This window comes from Pollicipes pollicipes, unplaced genomic scaffold, assembly GCF_011947565.3.
Source record: "Pollicipes pollicipes isolate AB1234 unplaced genomic scaffold, Ppol_2.1 Scaffold_4295;HRSCAF=5057_pilon_pilon_pilon, whole genome shotgun sequence".
Classification (NCBI taxonomy): Eukaryota; Metazoa; Arthropoda; class Thecostraca; order Pollicipedomorpha; family Pollicipedidae; genus Pollicipes; species Pollicipes pollicipes.
The window spans coordinates 25,809,931-25,834,454 of NW_023596461.1; the positions used below are offsets into that span (position 1 = coordinate 25,809,931).

At 51.2% G+C, this 24,524-nt stretch overlaps 1 protein-coding gene across 1 annotated transcript; it reads right to left on the bottom strand.

The window, feature by feature from the left end:
* Window positions 1-797: 797 nt before the first annotated feature.
* On the bottom strand, window positions 798-24,359 carry LOC119096433 (1,2-dihydroxy-3-keto-5-methylthiopentene dioxygenase). Its single transcript, XM_037219341.1, has 5 exons — window positions 24,311-24,359; window positions 19,572-19,707; window positions 12,100-12,219; window positions 6,205-6,384; window positions 798-947 (listed from the first exon to the last, which is right to left on the bottom strand). Exons 2-5 carry the CDS (start codon window positions 19,698-19,700, stop codon window positions 822-824), a joined length of 555 nt encoding a protein of 184 aa, XP_037075236.1. The 5' UTR covers window positions 19,701-19,707; window positions 24,311-24,359; the 3' UTR covers window positions 798-821.
* Between the last annotated feature and the right edge of the window lie 165 nt (window positions 24,360-24,524).

A 24,524-nucleotide genomic window follows, 5' to 3' on the forward strand; every position in this document is an offset into this window, starting at 1 on the left:
AACCGAAAGAGAATTGTCACCTTGCTTTATGAAGCTGACAGCTGGTCGCACTGTGGCCCACGGCTATCTCGGCGATAAGCTGAAGACGGGGCAGGGCCTCGGACCGTCTCGGAAACCTCACCAGCCTTGAGCAATTTGCCGTCTCCGGGGTCCTCCCGAAAGCCCCGGGAGACCAATGACCTGGGAGCGCTTGCGGTTTCAGAGAACAAATCACACAGACTGTTTGCACCACAGACTGTTCCCGTTAGAAAATATGCTATTTCCCAAATGACACACCCATGGATAACATGAGGAGCGGCGCACAATAAGCCGGCTTGGTTCTAGGACCCACTTCCGCAGCGCAGACGCCATCGGAGTGGATCATACAACGTAAAAGCGTCCACAAGGCACTCACATATACTGAGGTGGGCTTCACCCCTGTCGCCCCACCCTGTTAATTCCCTTTCGCTTTTCGCCGTTCTCACCACCTCGTCATATTAACGAGGGCGGCAGGATGGCTCCAATGACCAGCTACCACCGTGTCTGCAAGATACCGGTCGGGCCTAGACACGTGCTGGTGTCGCGCAGACACGGCCAGCAAACACGACAGCACTGCTGACTACTCGACAGCTTCGCAACCGCAGCCCGCTCCAAATTTAGTTCCCTTTACCCAAGTTACGACGCATGCACATTACCGTCTCGACAGATTACAGGGCGTACATAAATCAATGCATGTTGATGAGACAGCTGTTGTAGGCTCCGGCGCGGCCGCCTCGGCCGGAGCGCGTGGTGCCGCTGGGCAAACGACGGCGGCGGCCGTCGCTCGGGCCGGCCCGGCTGGCTCAGGCGGTGCCGTGCAGCTGCTGCACGTACGAGCCGCGCTCCGGCATGGCCTCCGTCTCCGGGCTGCGGTTGTGCGCCTTCCACACTGGCTCGCCGCAGAACAGGCGGCACGCTTTGATGTAATCCTGGAAAAGGGCCGGGGCGCTGAAGGTCAGTCATCGGTGCGGTCCAGCCCGGCCACGCCTCTGGGGTTTGGGTACGGATGCCGACGCGGCGCCACGCGGGACCGTCTGGAGATAAAAAAGCAACTACGCCGTACGGGACCGTCTGGAGATAAAAAAGAAACTGCGCCGTGCGAGATCGTCTGGAGATAAACAAGAGAATGCGCCGTACGGGACCGACTGGAGATAAAAAAGAAACTGCACCGTGCGAGATCGTCTGGAGATAAACAGGAAAATGCGTCGTACGGGACCGTCTGGAGATAAAAAAAGAAACTGCGCCGTGCAAGAGCGTCTAGAACTAAAAAGAAACAAAGAGGCCGCCTCACGTATCGTTTCACGTCTTTTGTCGGATTTTAATTGTTATTTCAAATTTTCAATTTCTCATTTCATTATTGGATCTTAATTCTCTAAGAATAATTTTTAATATTTATTCCATACTCATTTCACGTTTTTTTACCCAAAGGCTTTCGCCCATTTCGTCTTTCACCCCCCCCCCCCCCCAAAAAAAAACAGCATTTGCCGACCCAGTTAATTAGTACGTCTAAATTTCTCACACGGATCATAGCTTTTGAAGAACTAACTATTCCTTTCACCTGAAAATTAACCATTCGACACTTTCTGTTACACACTTCAGTTTGACATTGGATTCCGTGTGTCACACTTTCAAGAAAATACTCTGCTTCCACATCGATACCAGGTTGAAGAAATCCCCAAATTTGGGAGAAGAATAATGCCGAAAACGCCCACTTCATACCACTTTAATGGCCTGCATTTTCTCCATCCGAAAAGGCTGCCTTTCACAACCAGTCTTAGATTTCCGGGCAATGTATATATGGTACCTGGAATGTATGCATCCATTCCAAACGCATCACTACCCACATTTGAACACGATGTTCGGTGATGGTGCAAAAAACATGTTTTGACGAGTGGGGTCAGCTGTTGAACTGTGAACAAAGTTCGAGATTCAGTGGCTCAGCCCATATTGCCCGCTTTCCCACTTTCTAGAAGCCGGCAATATTTCCAGCCACTAATCGCAGATTTACGCAATTTTCAGCAACAAGGATCACGGCTTCATACAAAATTGTGCAATATCTTTTGAGCCCTCACACGTGGGGAGAAAAACTTCAACATTGCACTACTACCTTGATTTCGCGTCCCTATCCAATAAGCACTGCAAAGGTAACATTTTTAATTCTTCAGTTACACGAATGCAAACCGGGCCCAGACCTCGTCTACGTCACGGCCCGGCTCCCTCGCGCAGAGATACCGAAGACCTAACGATGCACGTGAACATGCTGATTACAAATCAGTATCGAATCTCAAAACTGTCCGACCCATAGGAGCCCTGATGATTGGAGGCATGCCGCGTTTCCGAAGCCGCTCTCCGTAACGAGATACTGTAGCCTGCCCAGCGGACGCTCGGGGCATGCAAAATACCCAGCTTCACGGACTTATTTATTGTGACCACTATCGAGTCAAAACACCGACCGCTTTGGGTTAAACGTCGGTCATGACTACCAAAACGGTAAATAATTACAAATTCATCCATTTCTTTGACTGACATAATCAAGGCAGAGCAGCAGGGTCGCAGCCAGAGCCTTGGCAATGTGAGGCGCACGAGGTTGAGAGAGGGTCCCCTGACGGTGGAAGGCGCCTTATCCCTAAACAGCTGCCTGATATGACCCAATTCTTAAAGAGGGGCATGGTATTCTTTGTTTTTTTACTACGTTTCCTTATACAACTGGAATAGAAGCAAAAAGCTCTGGCGAGATAACATGTGTCTGCATTTTGAAGTAAAAGGAAAAGTTGAAGAAATCAGGCGTCAAACAACTACATGGAATAAATCACCGGCGTTCTTCATTTAACAATGGTTCACTCGACTCTTCCTAACCGATAGAACTCACAAGTTTCACCAGAATTTCGATTTGGGTCCTACAGAGATACTGAGGACCTTGTGAATGTAAATTGTGGACAGAAATGGGTCAATAACTTGCATTAATGAGACCAACCCATGTTTGCCTGAAAAAGTCAACATTTAGTCAGAATCGATTCGTGAGAAACATGATGTAACGCAGTGTAAAACATGCACGCTCGAAAATCTTAACAACAAAAACCTCGAAGCCCTAGGTACAGTCTCCATGAGCTGCTCGGCGTCGGCCCCTTGGCTAACACTGGTGGCGGATAACGGGCGGACGAAAATCTGGTGGTGGAACTGGAGCAGTGCAGGTAGAACCTCTATTTTTAGTGTTGCTGTAACATCCAGAGGACAATCTCAAAATTCGAAAGGAGGTGCCCGCTGGTACGATCAAGTCCAAACCGTAAACGGTACGTAGTTATTTGAAACCAAACTCTCGGAAGCATGATTTTACGGCGGTCGCTCTCGCGCGCACAGCGCCCGCCGCCTGATGTCACTCGCAGTGGCCAACGTCGTTCGGTTTTACGGGAACCGTAACCCTGGCCGTCGCTGTTCCTGCTCAAAGATTGCAAGCGCGCGGGCTCAAACTTGTCGATGTAGTTCGTTTCACTAGTTAATTCCACAAAAGAATGCACGTTCTCAGGCCAACATGTATTGGCCTTTCCATTTTTGGACTCATCTCGACCCATCTTCAACACTTTAAGCCCGTTACGTTTTCAGACGAGGCGCCCACTGAGAAGAACATAAGGGGGCCTGTTATCGTCCCCGGTCAAGGCTGAAGGGCCATTCCGTCCCAGCGCGGGGTGCTTTCTAGCCCCCATTCTGGTGACACAGGGGCGATGTCCCCTCACCGGTCCGGAGGCCCGTAGAAGGGTCTATCGTATCACATTGAACTCCTCCTTGACACGATAGGCCTTCTGACTCGCACGGTTGCCCCGGATCGACGCAGGAATCTTCACCGACGTAGCAAGACCCCTGATCGCAACAGGTGACTTAATAATTGACACATTAACTTCAGTTCGCCTTGACGGCCCTTTTGCTGGCGGGCACACAGATCGCTACTGAGGCTCCTGACAGGCACAGGGTCCTTCCATTGTCTCAACGTGAACTCACATCATACGTTCCCGATTTCCTTTCGTTATCAGAGGGCTCGACCAACGCAACTTCCTGGCGACGACTCGGTGCCACTTGCTGACACCGGACCCCTTGCTAAGCGCTGCGGGCCCCTGGCCGATGCCCTCATTGTTTCAGGCACTCGGGCCAATGCAAATCGCGGGCCCCGCCTTGCTGGTGCTTGGGAAATGGACCCCCGGGAAGTGGACCCCCATGAAATGGCACATATCGACGCGGAGCCGACTGAGTGGTTCTGGTGGTGTCTGACCCACAAATGGGCCCATATCGACTCAGGCGGTCCCTAACCGGGGCAAAGGGCCCCCTGAATGTCATCTGAGGGCCTGTCCGCAGGCCGGGATCCCTAAAGAAGACGCCTGCCAGTCATTCGTGCCCTTCGGTCCTCCAACTGGTCCTTGATTGTCGGTCCCGATGGGCTCTCCAGGTTCTGTCATTGGGGCTTTATGACGCACTCAGCTGCTGAGGCTATATGGCGTCGCCTGCCTCTCACCTTGGAAGGAAGGGCGGTCACCGCGTGGAATCGAACCCCGTGCCTCTGGTTTCCCAGACGCGCAGTGGTTAACGCAGACGCGTTTACCACTACACTACCGGCACCCTCTCTCCAGGTTCTATTCGGGCGTCCTCGAACACTGCCTCTGACCGAATCGGGGCCCCTTGCCAACATGGGGCGCCCTGTTAGGCACTGTGGGCTTGACAGACGCTGGGTTGGATTTTTCCCTGCTTGGGAACTAGGCCCTCGGGCTGGAGCCGACTGTGTGGTAGCGTCTGATCGGCATATAAGCCCTTATCGACTCAGGAGATCCCGGTCGGCGAAAACGGCCCTCGGGCTGGTATTAGGGTGCAAGGCCCTACTGGCCAGGGCTCCTGCATACGATCTCCGGCTGGCGTTTGGACCCTTAAAAGTCGGTCTCAAGGATCATTCGGACCCCTTGGAACCTAACAGGAGGGGGGGGGGGGAGGACGTGCTCCTGTGCCCCCCCCCCCTGCCTGTGCCACTGCAGAGCAGATACATGGCCAACCATTCTGTTTTCAAGGTATAATTTCAGTGTATTTCGTACGCAAGTGGGACTCCGCAACTTAAATTGCCACAAAAGTCGCACCTTCCCCCATGTTCGCAAACCGATAAACTTGGCTGCGGAGAGCGTTTCAGTCACTTAGCCAGCTCACCTTAGTTGGCTTGGGTTCTGGCATTATCTTCATGGTAACAAGGGATGGCTCTCACATCTGTTATCGCCTCAATCACCAAAAAATATTCCCATTCACCATACCTGCTGTCGGGCGTTTTAGTATCTGCAGGACCCGTTAGTTCGTGGCGGGAGCTGTCTAGGCAATTTAACAGGTTAAACAGCACATTTTTAAGATTAGGGAGCTAAAATGCAGCTGGTTCCTTTTAATTTCTCGATACGACATCGTGAGAGAACAACGCAAATTACTGTTCTCTGCAAAACGTTAAAGCTCATTGAATGTCTAAACATTCAAACGATGGTAACCACTAGACCCAACTCAAAAATACATATGAGTAAGGGCATTAAAGGTGTGCAGCATATAATAGAACAGAAAATACTCAGGTAACAAAGGCACAAGCACAGAGCTCCCAAAACTGACCAATTCGCAGTCAGCAGGGCCTGACAGTACATATTTCATTTCACCAATTCCCTTTACTTGAGAAACATTTCTAATTCACCTAAATTAAGGCGCTATCATTTTGAGCTACCATTCCTTCGCCATGCCTGTACTTTTACACAATTAACCATTCCGTTGAATTACTTCGTTTTCCTCATCACTTGGCTAGGAAAGCGGTGACAACAATGACATGCTATACTTGATAAAAGATGCAACTATGGCACTCTAAGCTTCCGCCAGCTTATGCTGGTTTTAGCGGTACAAAGAGCAGACAGAAGTGGAAATTACATCCAGATGAGGCGCCTACAGCACGCCCACCTTGTCGTCGCAGGTGAAGCGGTGGTAGATGCCGGCCGGCAGCACCAGCAGGTCACCCCGCTCCACCAGCACGCCCACCTTGTCGTCGCAGGTGAAGCGGTGGTAGATGCCGGCAGGCAGCACCAGCAGGTCGCCCCGCTCCACCAGCATGCCCACCTTGTCGTCGCAGGTGAAACGGTGGTAGATGCCGGCCGGCAGCACCAGCCGGTCACCCCGCTCCACCAGCATGCCCACCTTGTCGTCGCAGGTGAAGCGGTGGTAGATACCGGCCGGTAGCACCAGCAGGTCACCCCGCTCCACCAGCACGCGCACCCAGCGGTCGTGCCGGTCCCGCACGTCGAAGTAGCCCGAGCCTTCCAGCACCAGGCGGATCTCCTCGTCGGCGTGCAGGTGCTCCTCGAAGAACATCTTGATCTGGGGCGGGGAGGGAGCCGGTGAGAGCGCGCTGGCGTCGCCGAAAGCCACATTGCACACGTCTTCACCTGAGGCAGGCACGGAGCAAGCGCGGAGGAGAGCGCTGCCCACTGCCTGGGAGCTGCGTGACACGCATCTGGATCTGAGATACGCAGTGTGCCGGCACGAGAACACTGAAGCACCATGCGGAGCCATGTCATACACATGGTACGCCCATGTGTGTGATATGTAATGTATGCACACAGAAGATGTCTCTCGATCTCAGGCATACAGAACCAGTGTACATCTAATCATTTCACTAGTCTTAAGTAAACTTAACGGGGCAGTCCTACAACAACGAGCTGCATTTGTGGCCGTTTCAGCCCCACCATTCCGCACTGGTTACGCTGGGTTATCTAAAGCTGGGCTACCTAAGCATGACGTCCGTCTGGCCCCTTACCCAGCTAAAGGCGTGGAACAAATACGTGTGTGTTTCTTGTTATGACAGGAATCCAACGACATGGGACAACGACGCGTCAAAGCATTTAAAGGATTTAGGGTAATTCGTAACCACACTTGAGCGTGGCGTTACGCTGTCTAGCACTTTGGTTATGCTCCATCCATCCTTCCCTCCATCCATGCGTAACATGGAATATGCTCAGTTCCAAGATTGTTTCGGAAGTGCAAAATCACATTGGCCAACTTCCCCCGCAAATACCATCAGTGACAGCGACAGCGGCAAGTGCTCAAGTTATGTCCAAAACTGCGGGCACGTTCAGTCCGTCAAATGTGCTCCACAACGCTTCCAATTATAATCCCGTCTGTATGCTAGTTGTTCATCAAAAGGTCTACTTCCTTGGAACGTCGTGATCAAAAAGCCTTTCCCAAACAAGGTGGTGCAAAATCGAGGCGTGGAACGCAAACACGGTTAAACTGAGCTAATGACCCGGGGTACCTAGAGATGCTGAATGTCCTCGCTACCGACTTCCGGAGGCGATTTTCACGTCTGCTTAAACATTTTCAAATCACCGACCCACATTCAGCTCTGTAGCGTTTTTATTATCACAGCCCTATTCCGAAATTGCCGTACTCTACTCGTTCCTCTACTTGAGAGTCTGGTACAACTGTTGTGACAATGCAGCATGCCTGTCTAACTTCTGCATCGTTTGAACTTCTCCAGCTTACCGTCTATCGTAACGTGATTTGGACCGACCCATAGAAGCAAATGTTTGTCGCCAATAGCAGTGCGCCTACGAACACTACGTCACTCCACCGATTTAAGAATCGCGTTTGCTCCCAACGGCAGCTAAAACCGTAACAGCTGAGGGTACAAGCAAAGCAGTGAAGTTGGCAAATGTTATGACATAATGTACCCAAAATTTGGGAATGAGCATCAAGTGATAAGCTCCGGAGCAAACAGCACCGGTGGCTAATCCCACCCTCATCCCCCACAACCAAAACTACGTGCCACCGCCAGGAACACCGCTGCAGGGGGGAGCAGCCAAAAGTATGTTTCTGCCCCTCCAAATTGTCAGGAAGCCCCTTTTCTCCCGACACTTTCAGGCATTACAGCTCCCCGTAAACAACAAACTAACAAAAATTCGGATCATGGAGGCCCCCATAATTGAGCTAGAGGAATAAATGGGCCGAGAAGACTGTTTTCTACATAAAAAACCCGTTTCTAAACCATGACGTCACTTTTATGAATATAACTCACGCTCTGGGTAACAAGGCTCAATGTTGTGCTACGCTGGTCAGTATATGAACTGTGCTGGGACCTCAAGGCTTCGTTGCCGTTTCATTCTACCTACGCCGTGTCAGTCGTTGTCTGTGACGTCAGGCGGCTGCCAGCTGACGACCGCTGTCAAGGTCACCGCCGACCCACAGCTGCATCGCCCCGGAGGTAAACACTCCGACCCGCTGGCGGCCGGCGAAGTGCGCGGCCGCCGTGACCTTTGAACCCGCGTTGTGGTCACGTGGCCCACGCTATCCGCACGCCGGCCGTAGGTGGAGGTGCGGCCGCTGGCCCGGTGCGCCGCGGGCTGTGATTGGGAGATCGTGCCCGGCCATCTTCACGCGACCGAAGAGCAGCGGCCGCCCGCCGGCACTGGCTGTCGATGTGCGCAGGCGGGGGGTCGGCGCCGGTCGGTGAAACGTCTGGTGCACGAGCAGGCGGCGTCGTCCCGGCGCAGCGCCGCGCCCGTCGGCCGCCACGGCCGGTCGTCCTAGTGACCTGGTCACCGCGCCCCAGCCATGGCGGACGGTGAGCAGGCGGACCACCCCGGTGACGTGCTCCGGTGGTCGTCGACACGCCCTCCAGGCGCAGGCATGGTCTCCTTAGGATTCGCGTTCCTGCACTGCGTCGCTGTGCAGGCTTCCATCATACTCCGGCCGTTCGTCGAGTTCGTTGTGCACGCGTGGCTGCTGGCGCTGCGCGTGCTGACGTGGCCCTACCAGGCGTGCTGCAGCCTGGTGCTGTTCGTGTTCGCCTGGCCGCTGCTGCTGGTCGGCCTGTGGGCCTACGCCGGCGTCTGCGTCTGGTGGCGGTGGAGCGCGGGCAGCGAGATGCCGGCGGAGCGGCGGCGTGAGCCGGCCGCGCTGGCCGGCGCTGGTCTGGACGCGCCCGAGCCGGAGGTGGCCGGCGAGTTCGGGCCGGCCGAGGACGAGCCTCAGCCGCCACGCCGCCCGCTGCCCGCCGGCTACCTGGACCCAACGGACTTCCTGTCGCCCGAGGCGCTGGCCGGCATGAAGTTCTACCGGCGCCGCACGCCGCTACGTCGCTAGCTGGACGCGACCCGACGCACGGCCGCGGTCGGCTCCGGCCCGTCTCGTTGCCGTTCAGACGGTGTGGGAGAGCCCGTGTCAGTGACCGTGTCGGACACGGCCGGACCGTGTCGACACGTATCGTCGGAGGAGGTCCGGCCGCTCCGCCCGAGCCGGCCGGACGGCTCAGGCGCGCGTCTGCCAGTGATTTGTGAGGACCAAGGAGGCGCATGTGAAAACCACCTGCGATCCTGGAGGATAAACGCTTTTATGTACGTAACAGCTACTCTGTGTGTCTTCCTTCATGGCCGTGTGGTTTTACATATCGTTCATGCTGCGTTCCTTCATAACATGTCGGTGGGGTCGAGCGATAGTGTGTGGGCAAGAGTGTCAAGTGTGTGGTCAAACGATATGCTTCCTTTAGAGTTGCATGGTTCGTTTTGCCAGCTCATGCGTGCCCAATAGAGCAGTTAACAGATTGGATAAATTACATGGATAGAAGATGGATTCGCCAGGTGTATTAGACCGGACCGGACCAGAAAATTTAGGAAACATCCGGATTGAGACCGGATCGGAATTTGGAATTTCAAGCCACACGGATTGAATGGATGGAAAACGAATCGTGTTTCAAAAGATGCTAAATGCATCCTATTGAAACCCTGCTTTCAATGACGGGAACAAGAAAGGAATGCTAGACAACTGAATATTCTTCAAAACGCGGCCAGTTGGAGAAAAAATTAATTATATTTAAAAATCAATTGTCATTGTTCACAAAATTAATTAGACAAAAGTATCCATCACAGCAAGATATATAAGACACAGTTTAAGCGCCTTAAATATCCAAACCATTATGAATATGATCCGTATTAGCTGCCGTTGCATTATTCACATCCTTGATTGACATTCACCCAGTGTATGATATGACCCGGTGTTGCAAAAGAGAAATCGTTAGAGTCAGAGGCCTGCACCCATTCCAATATTTCGTATTTGTGTTGCCGGTTTCTTGCTGAGATGAAAGAGGTGCCGGTGAACGGAGCAGCGGTCTGGTCACGTGATCACTGATCGCCGGGGGGGGGGGGCTCGGTGACGTGGCCGCGGCCAATTGAGTAGCCTAATACAGTTTGTGCCGGGACGCCAGCTTGATGTAACATTTGTGAACAGTGCAGTGAACCGAGCATAGCACTTCGAGAACAGAACTGAATTATATGAAACACTCCAGTTGTCAGCATACTTCCATGCTGCTGACAGAACCGAAGTATCATTATTAGTTGAATCGAGCTGACAGAACAACAGAACATTTCCATGCTGCTGCGCAACTTTGATGATTATCAAAACAGGCAGGAAAAATGAACTACAAGTGGGCATGTCCACATCCGAGCTAAAACAGGACTCAAGCCCTCCGGTACCTTGTAATTGGGAATACCTTGACAGGTGATAGAACTGCCGCCTATACGTTGCAGCCGGTTGGAACTGCCATAGGTAGCAACATGGCGCTTCCCGAGTGGATAATTTCCATGCACGAATTTGAGCAGGCGGATATGACGAACACGAGCTTAAAGCCCAAATGATGCGCCCGATGGATGGAAGATACCATAGGTGTATGAAACCACAGCCGCCCCACGAAAATACATCATCTATTTTTATTATCTCCACTCGACCATGAAGCTCACCCAGGACGGCACTCACGAGACAGGGGTTTATGTGGCACTGACAAGTTAGCAGCAGTTTATGCGACTTTCAGATATTCAACGAACCGTTATGTCAAGCCCGTGAATGAGGAATACATCGAATAGGAAATGGAAATGACTGGAGCGAGGAACACCTGAACTTGGGCAGGATTCCCTCGCAACGGCGATCGGAGCCTGAAAAACGGAAACCATATAAAGCACAAAGAAAGCAGTTGAACGTTGCACGTTCCAACCAACTCTTAGTATAGCACATGCCAGCAATTGTAGATTCGTCTTCACCTCTCTGTAAGTAGCGACATCATCCTACCACCCACGTGAAAGGCGACTTCAGGACCCTGCCGGCCGGGGACGCATCTGACTCGCCGCCACACTGCAGCGGGCGTTGTTTGACGATTTAAGCCATTCACATATGAGATGAGATTCGCATACTCCATGAGCGGTTTTGCGGTTTTGCCTCGCGTTTAGTATTCTTGCATATGCTATGCCCTTTTCATGCGCCATCAGGTTGTCTGTAGTTGCGCAGCGACCAAAAACCTCGAACGCCGGCCTTCGTTTCAAAAGTGCCGCCCTGCGTTCTTCCGGCCACCCGGGGCCAGGGACCCCGCGCGGCTTCGGCGACGTCGTGGGAACGCAGGACCTCACAGCCCCAATCACTGTGGATGTCACTTGCTTTTTGAGTTATGTCGCATTGGCGCCCACGGTCGACTGCATTACGATCTGCACTGCTCGCCGGTGAATCTGTGTCAGGCAGCTTGACGCAGATTACGGCAATGACGCCTGCCGCCTGGCTGTCCTGCATTTATCCCCAGTCATATTGGGAAATGGTCACACCAGCATCTGGTAATGTCGACAGCTCAAGACAACCGACCAAAAATGGACGGCGGAGAAAACATAAAATCCATCACTAAAACGGTGCAGAGCAGGAGATATATCTGGGTGCGCCGCGGCTAATTCCGCAGACGACTCTTTCGTCGGTGGATGACCGAGGAGCAGGACCAGGTGAGGCATGTTTGTCACACCAGTCGAGGACGATACTCCAATCAATTATTATATCCGTGACACCAATAACTCGTCTCCAACCTTCCGTAAACCCATATAACCTTGGTCAACCGTGGAGGGTCGGGAAGATGGCCTTCACACCGGACGAACATAACGCAGCTGTGGGTCCGCTAAAAACAATAAACACAGTCATCTCCGTCCCAAACAAGGAAACCACCTAATTGAGCGTCGGCGGAATACGAGGCAGTGGGACAAATCGAGACTCCAGCTCAGGGGCCTGTCTCACCTTCGCCTCGAAGTTGTCCAATCGGCCCGGGGAGACGGTGATGACGTCCTTGTAGTTGTAACCTCGCTCGGCACGGATCTTCTCCACCAGAGGCGAGCCCTCGACGTCCTCATCCCCCACCTGCGGGGCGACACAGCACGTAGCAGTCGCACCGGATGACCGCGGCGCTGAGGCCGGAGGGTCTTTTTTCTTCTTTTGTTCGCCCCGGCGACCTCCAGTTAGAGCCGGGTCCCGCTGAGCCTCCTGATCGGGGCGTGAGGGCGCGCCTGCGCAGCCCTGCCAGTCACTCCAGTCACATACTGAGCGCGCCGCCAGCCCGCCTGCCATCGCCTGGCAGCATCAAGCAAGCACGTTTCACCCAAGCGGCCTGACGATGAGTTGTTGTTGAGGTGCTCATTATGTGAGATGCTGTGACACCCATAGCAACATAACAGTTTGCGAATTATAAAACCACCGATCACATTACACGTTTGCTCAAAAACGACCGCTGATTCCGCATCAATAAGGTTCTAGATGCATTTTCGAGGTTCCGGGCTTTCGACTTTGCGGTGTCGTTTAGGTAAAAGATTGTTCGCATAAACTGATTTACATATGTGTCGATATCTGGATATTCTAACGTTTCAAGGCCTCATCTCATCGGCAGAGAAATCAAGTGCACAAGTGAAAAGCCATGAGATTTTTTAAGGACGAAATATGCGCATTGCTATCTTCAGAAAATCTTTTAGGACAGAAAAGACAAATATTCCTATGTTTACTTGCGTGCGCATAAAACGCATCCGTAAAAGGAACACTGCAATGACACAAAACCACAATCACATGTACAGTAGCCATCGGCCAACACTTCATAGCTGAAGAGTTGTGCAGTAAGTGTGTATTTAGGGCTAGAGAGCATTAGCTAGTCACGCTTTCCCAAATTTGAACGCGTCTTCTGACATCGCATATCTGAAGGATGTCAATGTTGTCCGTCAGTTATGGTGATGTCTTATAATGTTCGTGTCACATGTGCTCTGGAGGTGTCCCGTCGCGTATAAGCATTATCAGACATGGTAAGAGTCGCGATTACGCCAAGGTAATGCATGGAAAGAAGCTTACAAATTCAGCTTATCTAGTTCGTTGGGGCTGATTCTCATGAGAAAGGTGTGTTGCGATAACCAATGACAATGTCTATTCTGTGATCGCTCTTACCTTACGCGTGTCGGGAGATGATTCCTCCGTGTATCTTTTTCGTCTTGTTTGTAAACGGATGTCACTTGTTTTGGGCAATCGTGGAATGGTTTATCGTGAATCTTGTCTTGGTTTATTGCCAAAGTGTGTCGTCATGTGTCATTGTATTTCATTTTCAACATCAGAATTTGAAAAAGAGCGTTGTTCATCGAGATTAGCTTATTCGTAGCATTCTGAACGTATTCTTGTCCAATCAGAACAATGCTTAAATGCATGCTTAAGAAATGATCTTATGACGCTAATTCTGAAGCATTGGGAACATTCACTGTCAGCGCTTAAGAAACACCCGTTGTAAGTCTACTTTCTGCATACAGTCGTACTAAATCGCTGTCCTCGGCCATTAACGGTCGCGTCAAGAAAGGGTATTACGTTATCTATGCTTAGTTATCTTGTCAGTTTTAAGCCAAAGCGCTCTTCAAGTGCGTTTTTGAGCGGCTCCAGTCGCTCAGTATCCCATATCTGCACAGCAATACCGTCCCCATAACGACAATAAACATCAGGTCTTTTGTCATCACAATGTATAATGTCGACTTCTTCATGGTCCGTAAAAAATTGGCGAATAAAAGTCCAAGCGGGGAGCCTATCACAACACCTTCAACTTTACAACACGTTCGTCCATCACAGCCCCGAAAAGGAACTTCCAGCGTACAGACATCGACGAATATGAGCGACTTGTACAAGCAATCTTTCACCTTAACGACACTGCAAAGTTACCGTCTCGAAATGACCCTGGCAGTCGGTGAGACGTAAAGCCCCATTAATTCTATTTATACCGCCAAGTTGAAAGCCCGGAACCTACAACGAGGTAACAGAAACCTTATTAATACGGAATCAGCGGTCGTTTTTAATCAAGCATGCATAGCGCAAAATCTTCTGCCAAAATATTTGAAAGAACATTTTCCGCCAAGATATGCCCACAAATCAGTCAGCGCCATGCCTCTATAATCATATCCGCTGCAAGGACCTTCGTATATTTATGCAACATCTGTTCCAAGCTTTCCCACACATCATCATTGCGTGATTGATGGAGGTACGGAAATGGTATTGGCGAACTTATAGGAATTGCGTTTGAAGTGACATACAACACATCATTTTTGTTGCACATTTGTCACGTCTCTATGCTAAATGCCCCGTCATACTTAAATTTGCGTCCGCATGTCTCCGGTAGAGCTATCAGAGGCATAACAATATCAGGAGAGCTGGAACTCACCAGACATTGAAATCCAGAAAAGCTAGGTTGGAAAGATGACATCTTCTTGGAGGAAGGAACTCCGATTCACACAGCGCGAATTTCCCTCCTGCTACACTATCTTTTAAAACAGGAGCGAGTTGCTACATCTGAGCCAGAGGCATATAGTAATACTTTGAGCTCTTGAAAAGCATCCAGACCTTGCATGTCCGCTCTAGCACGGGTGACAGCATGTAACGCGCTAACATAATGGATACTCATTACCTCAGTGCTGTAGTTTGATTATAATTCTAGCGCTCTAGGATGAGACGCCTTCTGATTTTACGCTTAAACCCTACGAGGCCTACGTATCTTCAATACAAACTAACGACCCACTCAAATGAATTGGAATGAACGCAAGGCTGCTTAAAAATATCAATTTAACAAAATCGATGTTCACGCATGTTTCACTGGGCATCGTAAGTCAAATTCCACGAAAGGACGTCACACGTTGCATTCCGATTCGGTTCCAAACATTTAATAGTGTTCAGCGAGTGCGTTGTGATGAGTACCGAGCCTCGGGAAATTTTCATTATCAAATACGGCGTACCAAATCTGGCATTTCCGGCTTAAACTATCATTGGGGTATATGCAAAATATGACACATATATGTCAAGATGTGTGCCATATGCGAGATGCTTCGTCAATCCAAGCGTTACAATCCAAGCTGGATAACGCATTGCCATCTTCATACAGGTGCGCACATGTGTGCCAACACGATTGCGCGCTGTTGTCTCAGCCGAAGTTTGGTCGGGGGTGGCCACGACCACCGGCGGCCGAATTCCCAGACATACGCTTGTTTATCCGCCGCGCGAGAGACCTTCCGCAGGAAGCGCAACTGTGCAGCTGCTTCGCAACCGGCGACGGGCCGGCGAAAGGACTTTGCACCGACGAAATTCGCGGAATATTGCGATCAAAGCGTTGGGAAACGGGCACATATTTGGAATGGATACTTATCACTGTGAACCCGGCTTTTCGCTTGTCATTTTTGTGTCTCCATCACACTTGGTTTAGGCGGTAGCCTGTTGCTGAAGGTAACGCTGTTCGTAGACTGTAGACTGCGAGTGTTAGAAATCGATTTCGAAAACCGCAGAATTGGTCGCTTCCAGATCGATTGCTGACATTACTATGGGGTGAATAGTGTCGCGCTGCGTGGGAGGGGTATTTTTAGAGAGTACACGCGCTTCCACCATTCATGAGTTGAATCGCGTTATCGTCTCGGATTGCCGAATTATAACGCCAATCCTGAAAAGCGAATCATCGGAAGACGATTCTGATCAGCCGCCGACATCAGACGGTATGTCTTGGGTGATGTGGGGTTCCTGACATAAGACCACGAATCTTACTTTGAAGGGAGACCTTGAGAGGTTAAGTCTTCTTGACAGATACCAGTTTATGCGCTGAGCACCATTCTAGCGCATACAAGTCCGTATCCAAAATCTAGCCCGAATCCTTGCTTGCGAATACCACTGTCAGGAGGCGTCTCCACGACGAGCAGTCCGCCCGGCGGCTCCTCAGCTTGGAAACGCCTCTGGGGAAGAAGGGCGTTCCCCAGCCCAGGCCCTGCTCGGATATCTTCTCAGCAGCTGGCCAGCTTCCCAATCCCTACCCATAGGCATTCGGCTGACACTGGCATATTTCTGCTGAGGAATGTGACAGACAGACAGACAGACACAGACAGACAGACAGACAGACAGAAGGCAGGAAGACTCCGCCAGGAGCACTACTACCGCCGCACCACAACGCCCCGGTCACCACTGAAAATGAGAGCATCCGTCCGTGGACAAGACACGTGCTCCCCTCGCTAAGATAGTTGGCGTCATCCGCGGCGTCGGACGTCCCCGTGACCACCACGTGACGCTCCTAAGTGAACGCGTCTAGCATCGCACCCGGCTCCGGATCCAACGTAGTGACGTGTGCAGTTCCATCCATCGCACGCCGAGTAACCCCCTTTCATCGTGACAATCGCGCACGACGTGTGCCAGACAGTTTTGCTTCCTGAAATGATTCTATTAACCTCATTAGACCTTGGTCTCGATGGGAAGGCGAGATGTCATTAACGACTTACCACATAAATGAGCACCTGCCATTCAACCCTCTGGGCGGCCGCCGCCATGAGTCGCCATGCACACAAGAGTTCTCCGCACTATCGTCTTGAATGGATGCGCCCCACCATTGGAACGCATTAGCTACGAGCATGTCTAACGAGCCGGGTGAAGCAGATGATTTTCTTCCCTTTTTCTGTGCAAATTTAGTCCGAACATTTTGGCTGGATAGATTTACAGAACCGGCGTTTATGCCAATAAGGGTGAGTTATATGAGCAATGACCCCGCCATCCGCTCGTGAAATTTCATTTCAGCGGCAGAATTATGTGCAGGAAGTTTTATGTCCCCAGATGTTTGGGACGGTCCACCTCGCCCTCTGACCTCATCAAACCTGAGCGGCCGCCGCCACCGACCGCAGACCACCACAGCCGTGAGCACTGAGCCAGCGCCGAGGCCACCCGAACCCACCCACCCCGCCAAAAGTGAGTTACAAGGCCGATGCTCTGACCAATGGAGGAGGTGCACGGCGGCACACACATCGCAGTACACTCCGAGGTCGCGAAGTCACAGCCGAACTACGCGGCAATCGCACAGCACTGTTCAACAACAGCAACACAGCACTGCTCAATTCTTCCACGTCGCGGATCTGCTGAGACTGCAGGCAACGGAATCTCAGGACATGAGCCCAAGGTCGTGCGTAACGCGTGTGTTTCGCGCACCCTGAAAGCGTTCTCGTGACCACGGTAGCCGATAACAAGGAAGGCTACGTGGTAGACAGCAGCGAATAAAATCCTAGCTACTAGGAAACGAGGCTCGCACCAACCCACCTCTTCAGTAATCTGGAGCTGGGCTGGGGGGCGTGGGCATACCTCAGCATGGTCACGTGGACAGGACAGGGGCGCGGGCATACCTCAGCATGGTCACGTGGGCAGGACAGGGGCGAGGGCATACCTCAGCATGGTCACGTCACGCGGGCAGGACAGGGGCGCGGGCGTACCTCAGCATGGTCACGTAGGCAGGACAGGGGCGCGGGCGTACCTCAGCATGGTCACGTGGGCAGGACAGGGGCGCGGGCGTACCTCAGCATGGTCACGTGGGCAGGACAGGGGCGCGGGCGTACCTCAGCATGGTCACGTGGGCAGGACAGGGGTGCGGGCGTACCTCAGCATGGTCACGCGGGCAGGACAGGGGCGCGGGCGTACCTCAGCATGGTCACGTGGGCAGGACAGGGGCGCGGGCGTACCTCAGCATGGTCACGTGGGCAGGACAGGGGTGCGGGCGTACCTCAGCATGGTCACGTGGGCAGGACAGGGGCGCGGGCGTACCTCAGCATGGTCACGTGGGCAGGACAGGGGTGCGGGCGTACCTCAGCATGGTCACGTGGGCAGGACAGGGGCGCGGGCGTACCTCAGCATGGTCACGTGGGCAGGACAGGGGCGCGGGCGTACCTCAGCATGGTCACGTGGGCAGGACAGGGGCGCGGACATACCTCAGCATGGTCACGTGGGCAGGACAGGGGCGCGGGCGTACCTCAGCATGGTCACGTGGGCAGGACAGGGGCGCGGGCGTACCTCAGCATGGTCACGTGGGCAGGACAGGGGCGCGGGCGTACCTCAGCATGGTCACGTGGGCAGGACAGGGGCGCGGGCGTACCTCAGCATGGTCACGTGGGCAGGACGAACCGCTGAGCCACTCGTGACGGGGCACATGTGTCAGACTGCGCTGCACAAAGAGCTCGAGATCATCCTCTGGACCTGTGTCGCTTCCCACGTCGCTCCCAGATCGTCCAAAGATGTGTGAAACTATCACGAAGGCTTTGCTTCCAGAACTCGATGCCTTCAAAGATGCGTGAAACTTGTCGCGATCCGTGTTTGGCCGGGGACGTGCTATTATTGTTTCGCGCCAGGCAGCGCGCAAAATTGAAAAAGTCGCTGAAGAAATGTCATCGCAAGCAAACTCGTGAGCTGTATCGACGTCGCAACATCGTGGTGTTCTTTTCGTTTGTTTGCTGGATCTTGTTTCGCAGGGTGAAGGCCGCCTATTGTACAAGGCAGTCAGGCAAATCCGACACTGATTCACAAATCTACTCCGAACCGTAAATCGAAGCTTCACTTAGCATGCAGCTTGAGATGAATACAGACAGAGATGCTGCTCCCCGTAGAAATTCGTTCGCTGCTCCATGCAGAAATCCGTTATCACTGGTGCTAACCTTCACACGACATACCATACAGATCCTGATTATATGACGTCACTAATCACTTCGTCCCATGGATAAAAACGGCGTGACACCCTAATACGTGCGTCTTTCATGTTGTTCGGGTGCAACGAAATGCGTTTATTGCAACCTGAAAACTGCGGGAAAATCTAGTGGGTATTGCAAGGTTATGTTTACCCTGCTGAGTATCTATTGGGGCAGCCATACGGCGTATCCATCGACAAAGGCTGGCTGCTTTCCAGCAAAATTCGAAATATCGGGCGCCCTGAAAATGATAAAATAAGAAAATGAGACCCGAAGTTTTTGATTTCGTGGTAAAATTAGAGTGAAGCGTGGCGAACGCCTTCAGCGGACCAGATCCCTCACGACTTTGGGTGACCCCTTCTTGATGATTGCCTAAATTCGCCACTTCGTACAACGCCGTTATTACTGCTCCCGCCTGAGCGGCGGGTTTCCCCTGGTGATAGGTACCGACTCCAATAGCATGTGATCACGGGAAGCCGCAACGCCTCAAGCATGAAGAAACGCTTCATGTGGGGACGAGGCGCTCTTGCTCAAACTTGTCACATGGACTTCAGAGTTTGCATGAGTTCATTTGAACGAAAAAACAACTTTTCCAGTATTCATGCCTTGCACTTTCCGAAACGCGTATTTTTCCAAACCTACTGATAACATACACCTTAAAAAACAATCGACGCATGTGACACACACCACAGCGTTAGGGCGAGCCCACCACAACAGAAAAAATCCAATACGCACCTTCCAGTAGAGGACCCCCGTGCGCTCGCTGAGCTCCTCCATGGTGATTGGCTGCACAGGATCGGTTTTGTGGGGCAGCCTCTGGTCGTCGCCAGGACCCAACTCGGCCATGTACCAAGCCTGCACCATGACTGCCCTGTGATCACAGAGAAAACCCTTTAGTGCAGAAGCCAACTGTAGTGCAACGCATCCCTACCGCAGTGCCTTTGAAATGGCGAAACTTGCTGCGGCCAAAGTAACTGCCAATGGTCCAACGGGTGGTCATTCCAAATGCGGGTGTACGGAGCCAGCCTGGCCATGCAATATATATATATATATATATATATATATATATATATATATATATATATATATATAAGCAATGCAAGGACGCCAGAACACCAGGCAAGGCCACCTCCGACTTAGCGAAGCCTAACATGCTCCTATAAATCCAGAGATAATCAAAATTAGCCCTACCGTCTTGCATAGCACGTTGTTCCCCCCCCCCCCCGCACCACCCACCCGCACTGCTTCTGAGCTCCGCGCTCGTGGGTCCCCTTGAATGCTTCGGAAACCTCACGGCTGTTCCAGTTGCCTTCTGAAATAATCGCAAGCCCCGATCGTTTCTACGTTCACCTATACAGAGTTTCTGATACTTTCAGAGCCTCTTGACTCTACCAGATATTCTAACTGTTTAGGGTCAATATTCAATACCTGTGAACCTTGACCACCCTTGCTGCCACTGGCCCGCAACATGCTGGGGTCACTTCGCGCTTTGGGTATCTCCAGCTTTCTCGGTTTTTTCCGTACGCTCCTCCCAGTGTTTTTTTTTTTGTCGCTGGCCCCAGGCCCTGCCTTATATTGGATGAACATGTTGAAACTGTTGACCACTCGAGATCATTATCCTCCACTTCCCTCATCACTCCCAAGCTACGAACTTTTGGGCGCATTACTGTATTATAACCAGATTAGTTCCATGAACAAAACTTTAAAATTTTGGCCGTCAGATCTGTCCAAGGCAATGGAACCCATCACGTTTCCAGTCTCTCAGACATAATTAAAATTAGGCTTCTATCACTTTTCCGAGGACTTCGAGAAACGTAAATGAAGAATGACCGTAGCGTAAGGGAATCATAGTCAGTCCTGTAACAAATCTCGTTCACAAGGATCATTTTATCTGTGACCCTGATAGGCTGAGCTGAACTAACCGGGAAGGACAAGTTCAACAACCGACAACCGCCAAGACACGCTCAGTTGGTAAAGCAAAAGAGTCGCAATCAGAAGACCCTGGTTCAAATCCCAGTGATTCTAAGGAGCCGATTCGGGACGTGACACATGCATGGCTGCAAGCCCGCCTTCATCCAGCCATTGGTAGGACTCCATAGTACCCGACGACAGCCGGAGAGTGAACTGGTCGGAACATTGTGTACAAGCTAACACACCATGCGAGGGCGATAGTCTGAACGTAACTCCATCCGTGTAACTAATGACTTGTTTCAACTCTTCTGTGCCATTTATCTGGACTGCCCTCTCTGTGGAACTTGCGCGGACTATTTTGCGCCGCCTATTTTGAATGCGCCAAGAAATGTATGACGTCATAGACGTCGCACGCATTCCGCTTCCTCAGTGGCCATATTGAGTTCGAGGTCAATGCAAATATGACCATTGGCTGAGTCGTGTCTGGAGAACATTAGCACTCCTACCAGGTCCCCACTTCCATCGGCAGAAGTCGACTTCCAAGCAGCTGAACGCCCTGAATGCAAGTGCCGAGCACATTTGGTTGTTTGGTCATTTGGTTTTTTTGGACTAGAGCCATTTCAGCCAGCAATAATCATCCCAGAACTATAGAATGGAGGAGAATGGATAAAGGTGGGGCAGAGCTACACGCACCTGGGACCCACCGCCGAAACCAAGTCCACATAGTGAGAGCTAGGACGGAACTAAAGAGAGATAAAGACTCTGCGGGGTGTGTGCTTAGCGCTTGGACGGGGATCCCACCAGGAAGCTGCTCAGCCCACTCATGGCTGGCGCATGCAGCCTGTCCCGGATAAGCGGGGCGTCGCAAGGATGCAGGATAAAGGAAGAACGAAGACGAGAGGGCCGGTATCTACAGCACAAACCACGCTTAGTGATAATCATACAGGCATTTGGGCAGTCGTACTGGTTACGGTAGACTCAAGACAGGAACATAAATGACGTAAGAATGGTGTCATAACAGAGAATGCAAATACAAATAAAAGTACATAAAATCACGAACACGTACATAAGACTACCAAGAGAAAATGTCAAAATGCACGCACACACACACACACACACACACACACACACACACACACACACACACACACACACACACACACACACACACACACACACACACACACACACACACACACACACACACACACACACATACATATATATATATATATATATATATATATATATATATATATATATATATATATATATATACAGCGCTTGAAACACTCTTTTAAACGTGCAGACCACTAACACCAGCTTGTGACGCGTAGAAGTACCACAAGTGAGTCAGGCCGTCCGCTACATCGACAATTCTGACAAGGCTAGCCTGGCAGCGACTCTGAAGTCATAAACGCGCTCGATGACGTAATCAAACGATGACGTATTGAGGAGCATATTTACTAAACAGTTAATTTTTGTTGTTTGGCAGGTATTTTGCAATGAGAGCATACCAGTAGTGGCTAGGAAGCCTTTTCCATCACATTTCGTGCTTGCTTTAATGCCTTCAAATGTGGAACATGCCATTTACTGGCATGGATGGGGAACTTTTGCAATTGCAGCAAAAGTTAATTAACTCTTCCAATAATTTGATTAGTTCCAAGGAGTTAAATATCTTGCCACCGGGGGGAGCGGCATGATCTTTTCACATACCAAAGCATTTCTTTTATTTTAAGCCAAACAAATCGAAAGTTGTGTACTTGACTACCCGGGAAACAACTCAGAATTATCCCATTAGGCCGTACCGAAAATTGCAGAGAAAAAAAAACTATACGGGATCTCCATTCTTAGTCAAGGCATGGCCTCCAAGCATGTACCATAAACTAAGCGTTAAACCTGTGTTCTCCATGTGCACGTCGCATGGGATTATCAGCAAACTAATTTTTACAGCATTCGGCAAATTTGGTAGCCTTTGACATAATCCAGGATCATAATGTTCCGAAGCGTAAATTATCGACCATGCCGCATCGATTGATAAAGGTTTTGTGCCGATCGGCTGCATAGACCAAGCATGGGGCTGTCCGCAGCGCTTTTTTTTTTATTTCGGACGACTTTGTTCACCTTTGAGCTGACCCAATGTTAGCGTCACCTGGAGAGGATGGTTTAGTCATGGTGTGGTGTCGAATGGTAAAGGTTTGGATTTGATCAGTCGAATAGGCTCGGCGTAGATTACTGACGCCCTAATTTCATAATAATAAAGTTTTGTCTCAATCTGTTCCATAAGCTCGGAGCACGTGCCTGTCTAACAACTAATTTCAGGCAGTTATGGCCGATTTTGGACGACCTTTGACCCGACCCCAGGCCATCACGTTCTGGAAAGCACAGGTTATCGATTATTGGCGTATCAATTGGTGAAGGTGTGGTGCCTATCAGTTCCGTGAGCTCGGAGCATGGGGTTGTCTAGTAACTAATTTCGGGTGGGTCCGGCCGTTTTTGGTGACCTTTGACCCGACCCACGGTCACCATGTTCTGGAGAGGATTGGATATCGACTATGACGCATTGATCGGTGACGGTTTCATGCTGATTGGTACCACAGACTCGGAGCACGGGGTTATCCGCAGAAAACTTAGATGGTTTGGGGTCTTTTTTGGCTTTGACCTGAGACAAGGTCACCATGTTCTGGAAAGGGTAGAATTTCGGCTGTGAGGAGTTGGCTGCAGCCAATTTCGGTGGTTTTAGGTGTTTTTCATGACTTTTGACTTAACTCAAGGCCACCATGTTCTGGATGGAACCAGGGATTTCAACTATGGCGCATAGAATGGTGAAGAATGGCGCAAAGGATGTTGACCGTTCCAATCCCCTAGGAGCGTGGTGTTGCGTGCAAGCCAATTTGAGGTGGTTTCAGCCGTTTCTGGTGACCTTTGACCATACTCCAGGTCACCATGCCCCGCGGAGGATACGTTATCGACTATGGCACATCGATTGGCGAAGGTTTGGTGCCGATCGGCCCCATACTCGGAGCACGGGTTGCCTGCGGACTATTTTTCCAGTTTTTTTTATTTTGGGTGACCTTAAGCCTCACCCAAGGTCACCATGTCATGTCAAGACAAGTTATCGAATAAGCGGCGTCCATTTGCGAAAGTTTTATGTCGATCGGAGCTCGGATGCATGCCGATCAGTGTTCGGAGCTCAGCTGTCAACAGACCTGGTCGACCGTTTTGTCCCTCCCGTAGCATGGGGTCACCGAAGGACAAATTTCTGTCGGCTTCGGGCATGTTATCTTGTGGTATTAGGCCTGTGGCAAAACCTGTGGTATTAAATATAAATGGTTTAGCTCCTTCCTGATGTTATCATTGTTATGGGGCCTTGGTTTAGTCCCCCCCCCCCCCCCCCCCCCAGTAAATCCGGTATCGGCTTCGCACCTACGCAGACTGTCTGAACGATCTAGAGCAAAACCCATGCAACATTTACACCCGCAGATACACAGCACATTTTAAAATATGTTTAGCATCTTCACTTAGTTGCATGCACCATATAACAACCGTGCATTGCGTTTTACCTCACACCGCCACGCTGCGTACCCAGTTCCTGCTACGCATCCACCGACACTCAATCCTGGCTTGCAGCAGGCAGCTATTTGGGAGAAGGTATAGGTCACAAACACTGTCAGCTGCTTGTGACGTCACAAAACCAAACGTTGCTGCAAACTTGATAATAGTTCCGCATGAAGCCGGATCACATGGGACGGAACCATACGGAATCAGACGAAGCTG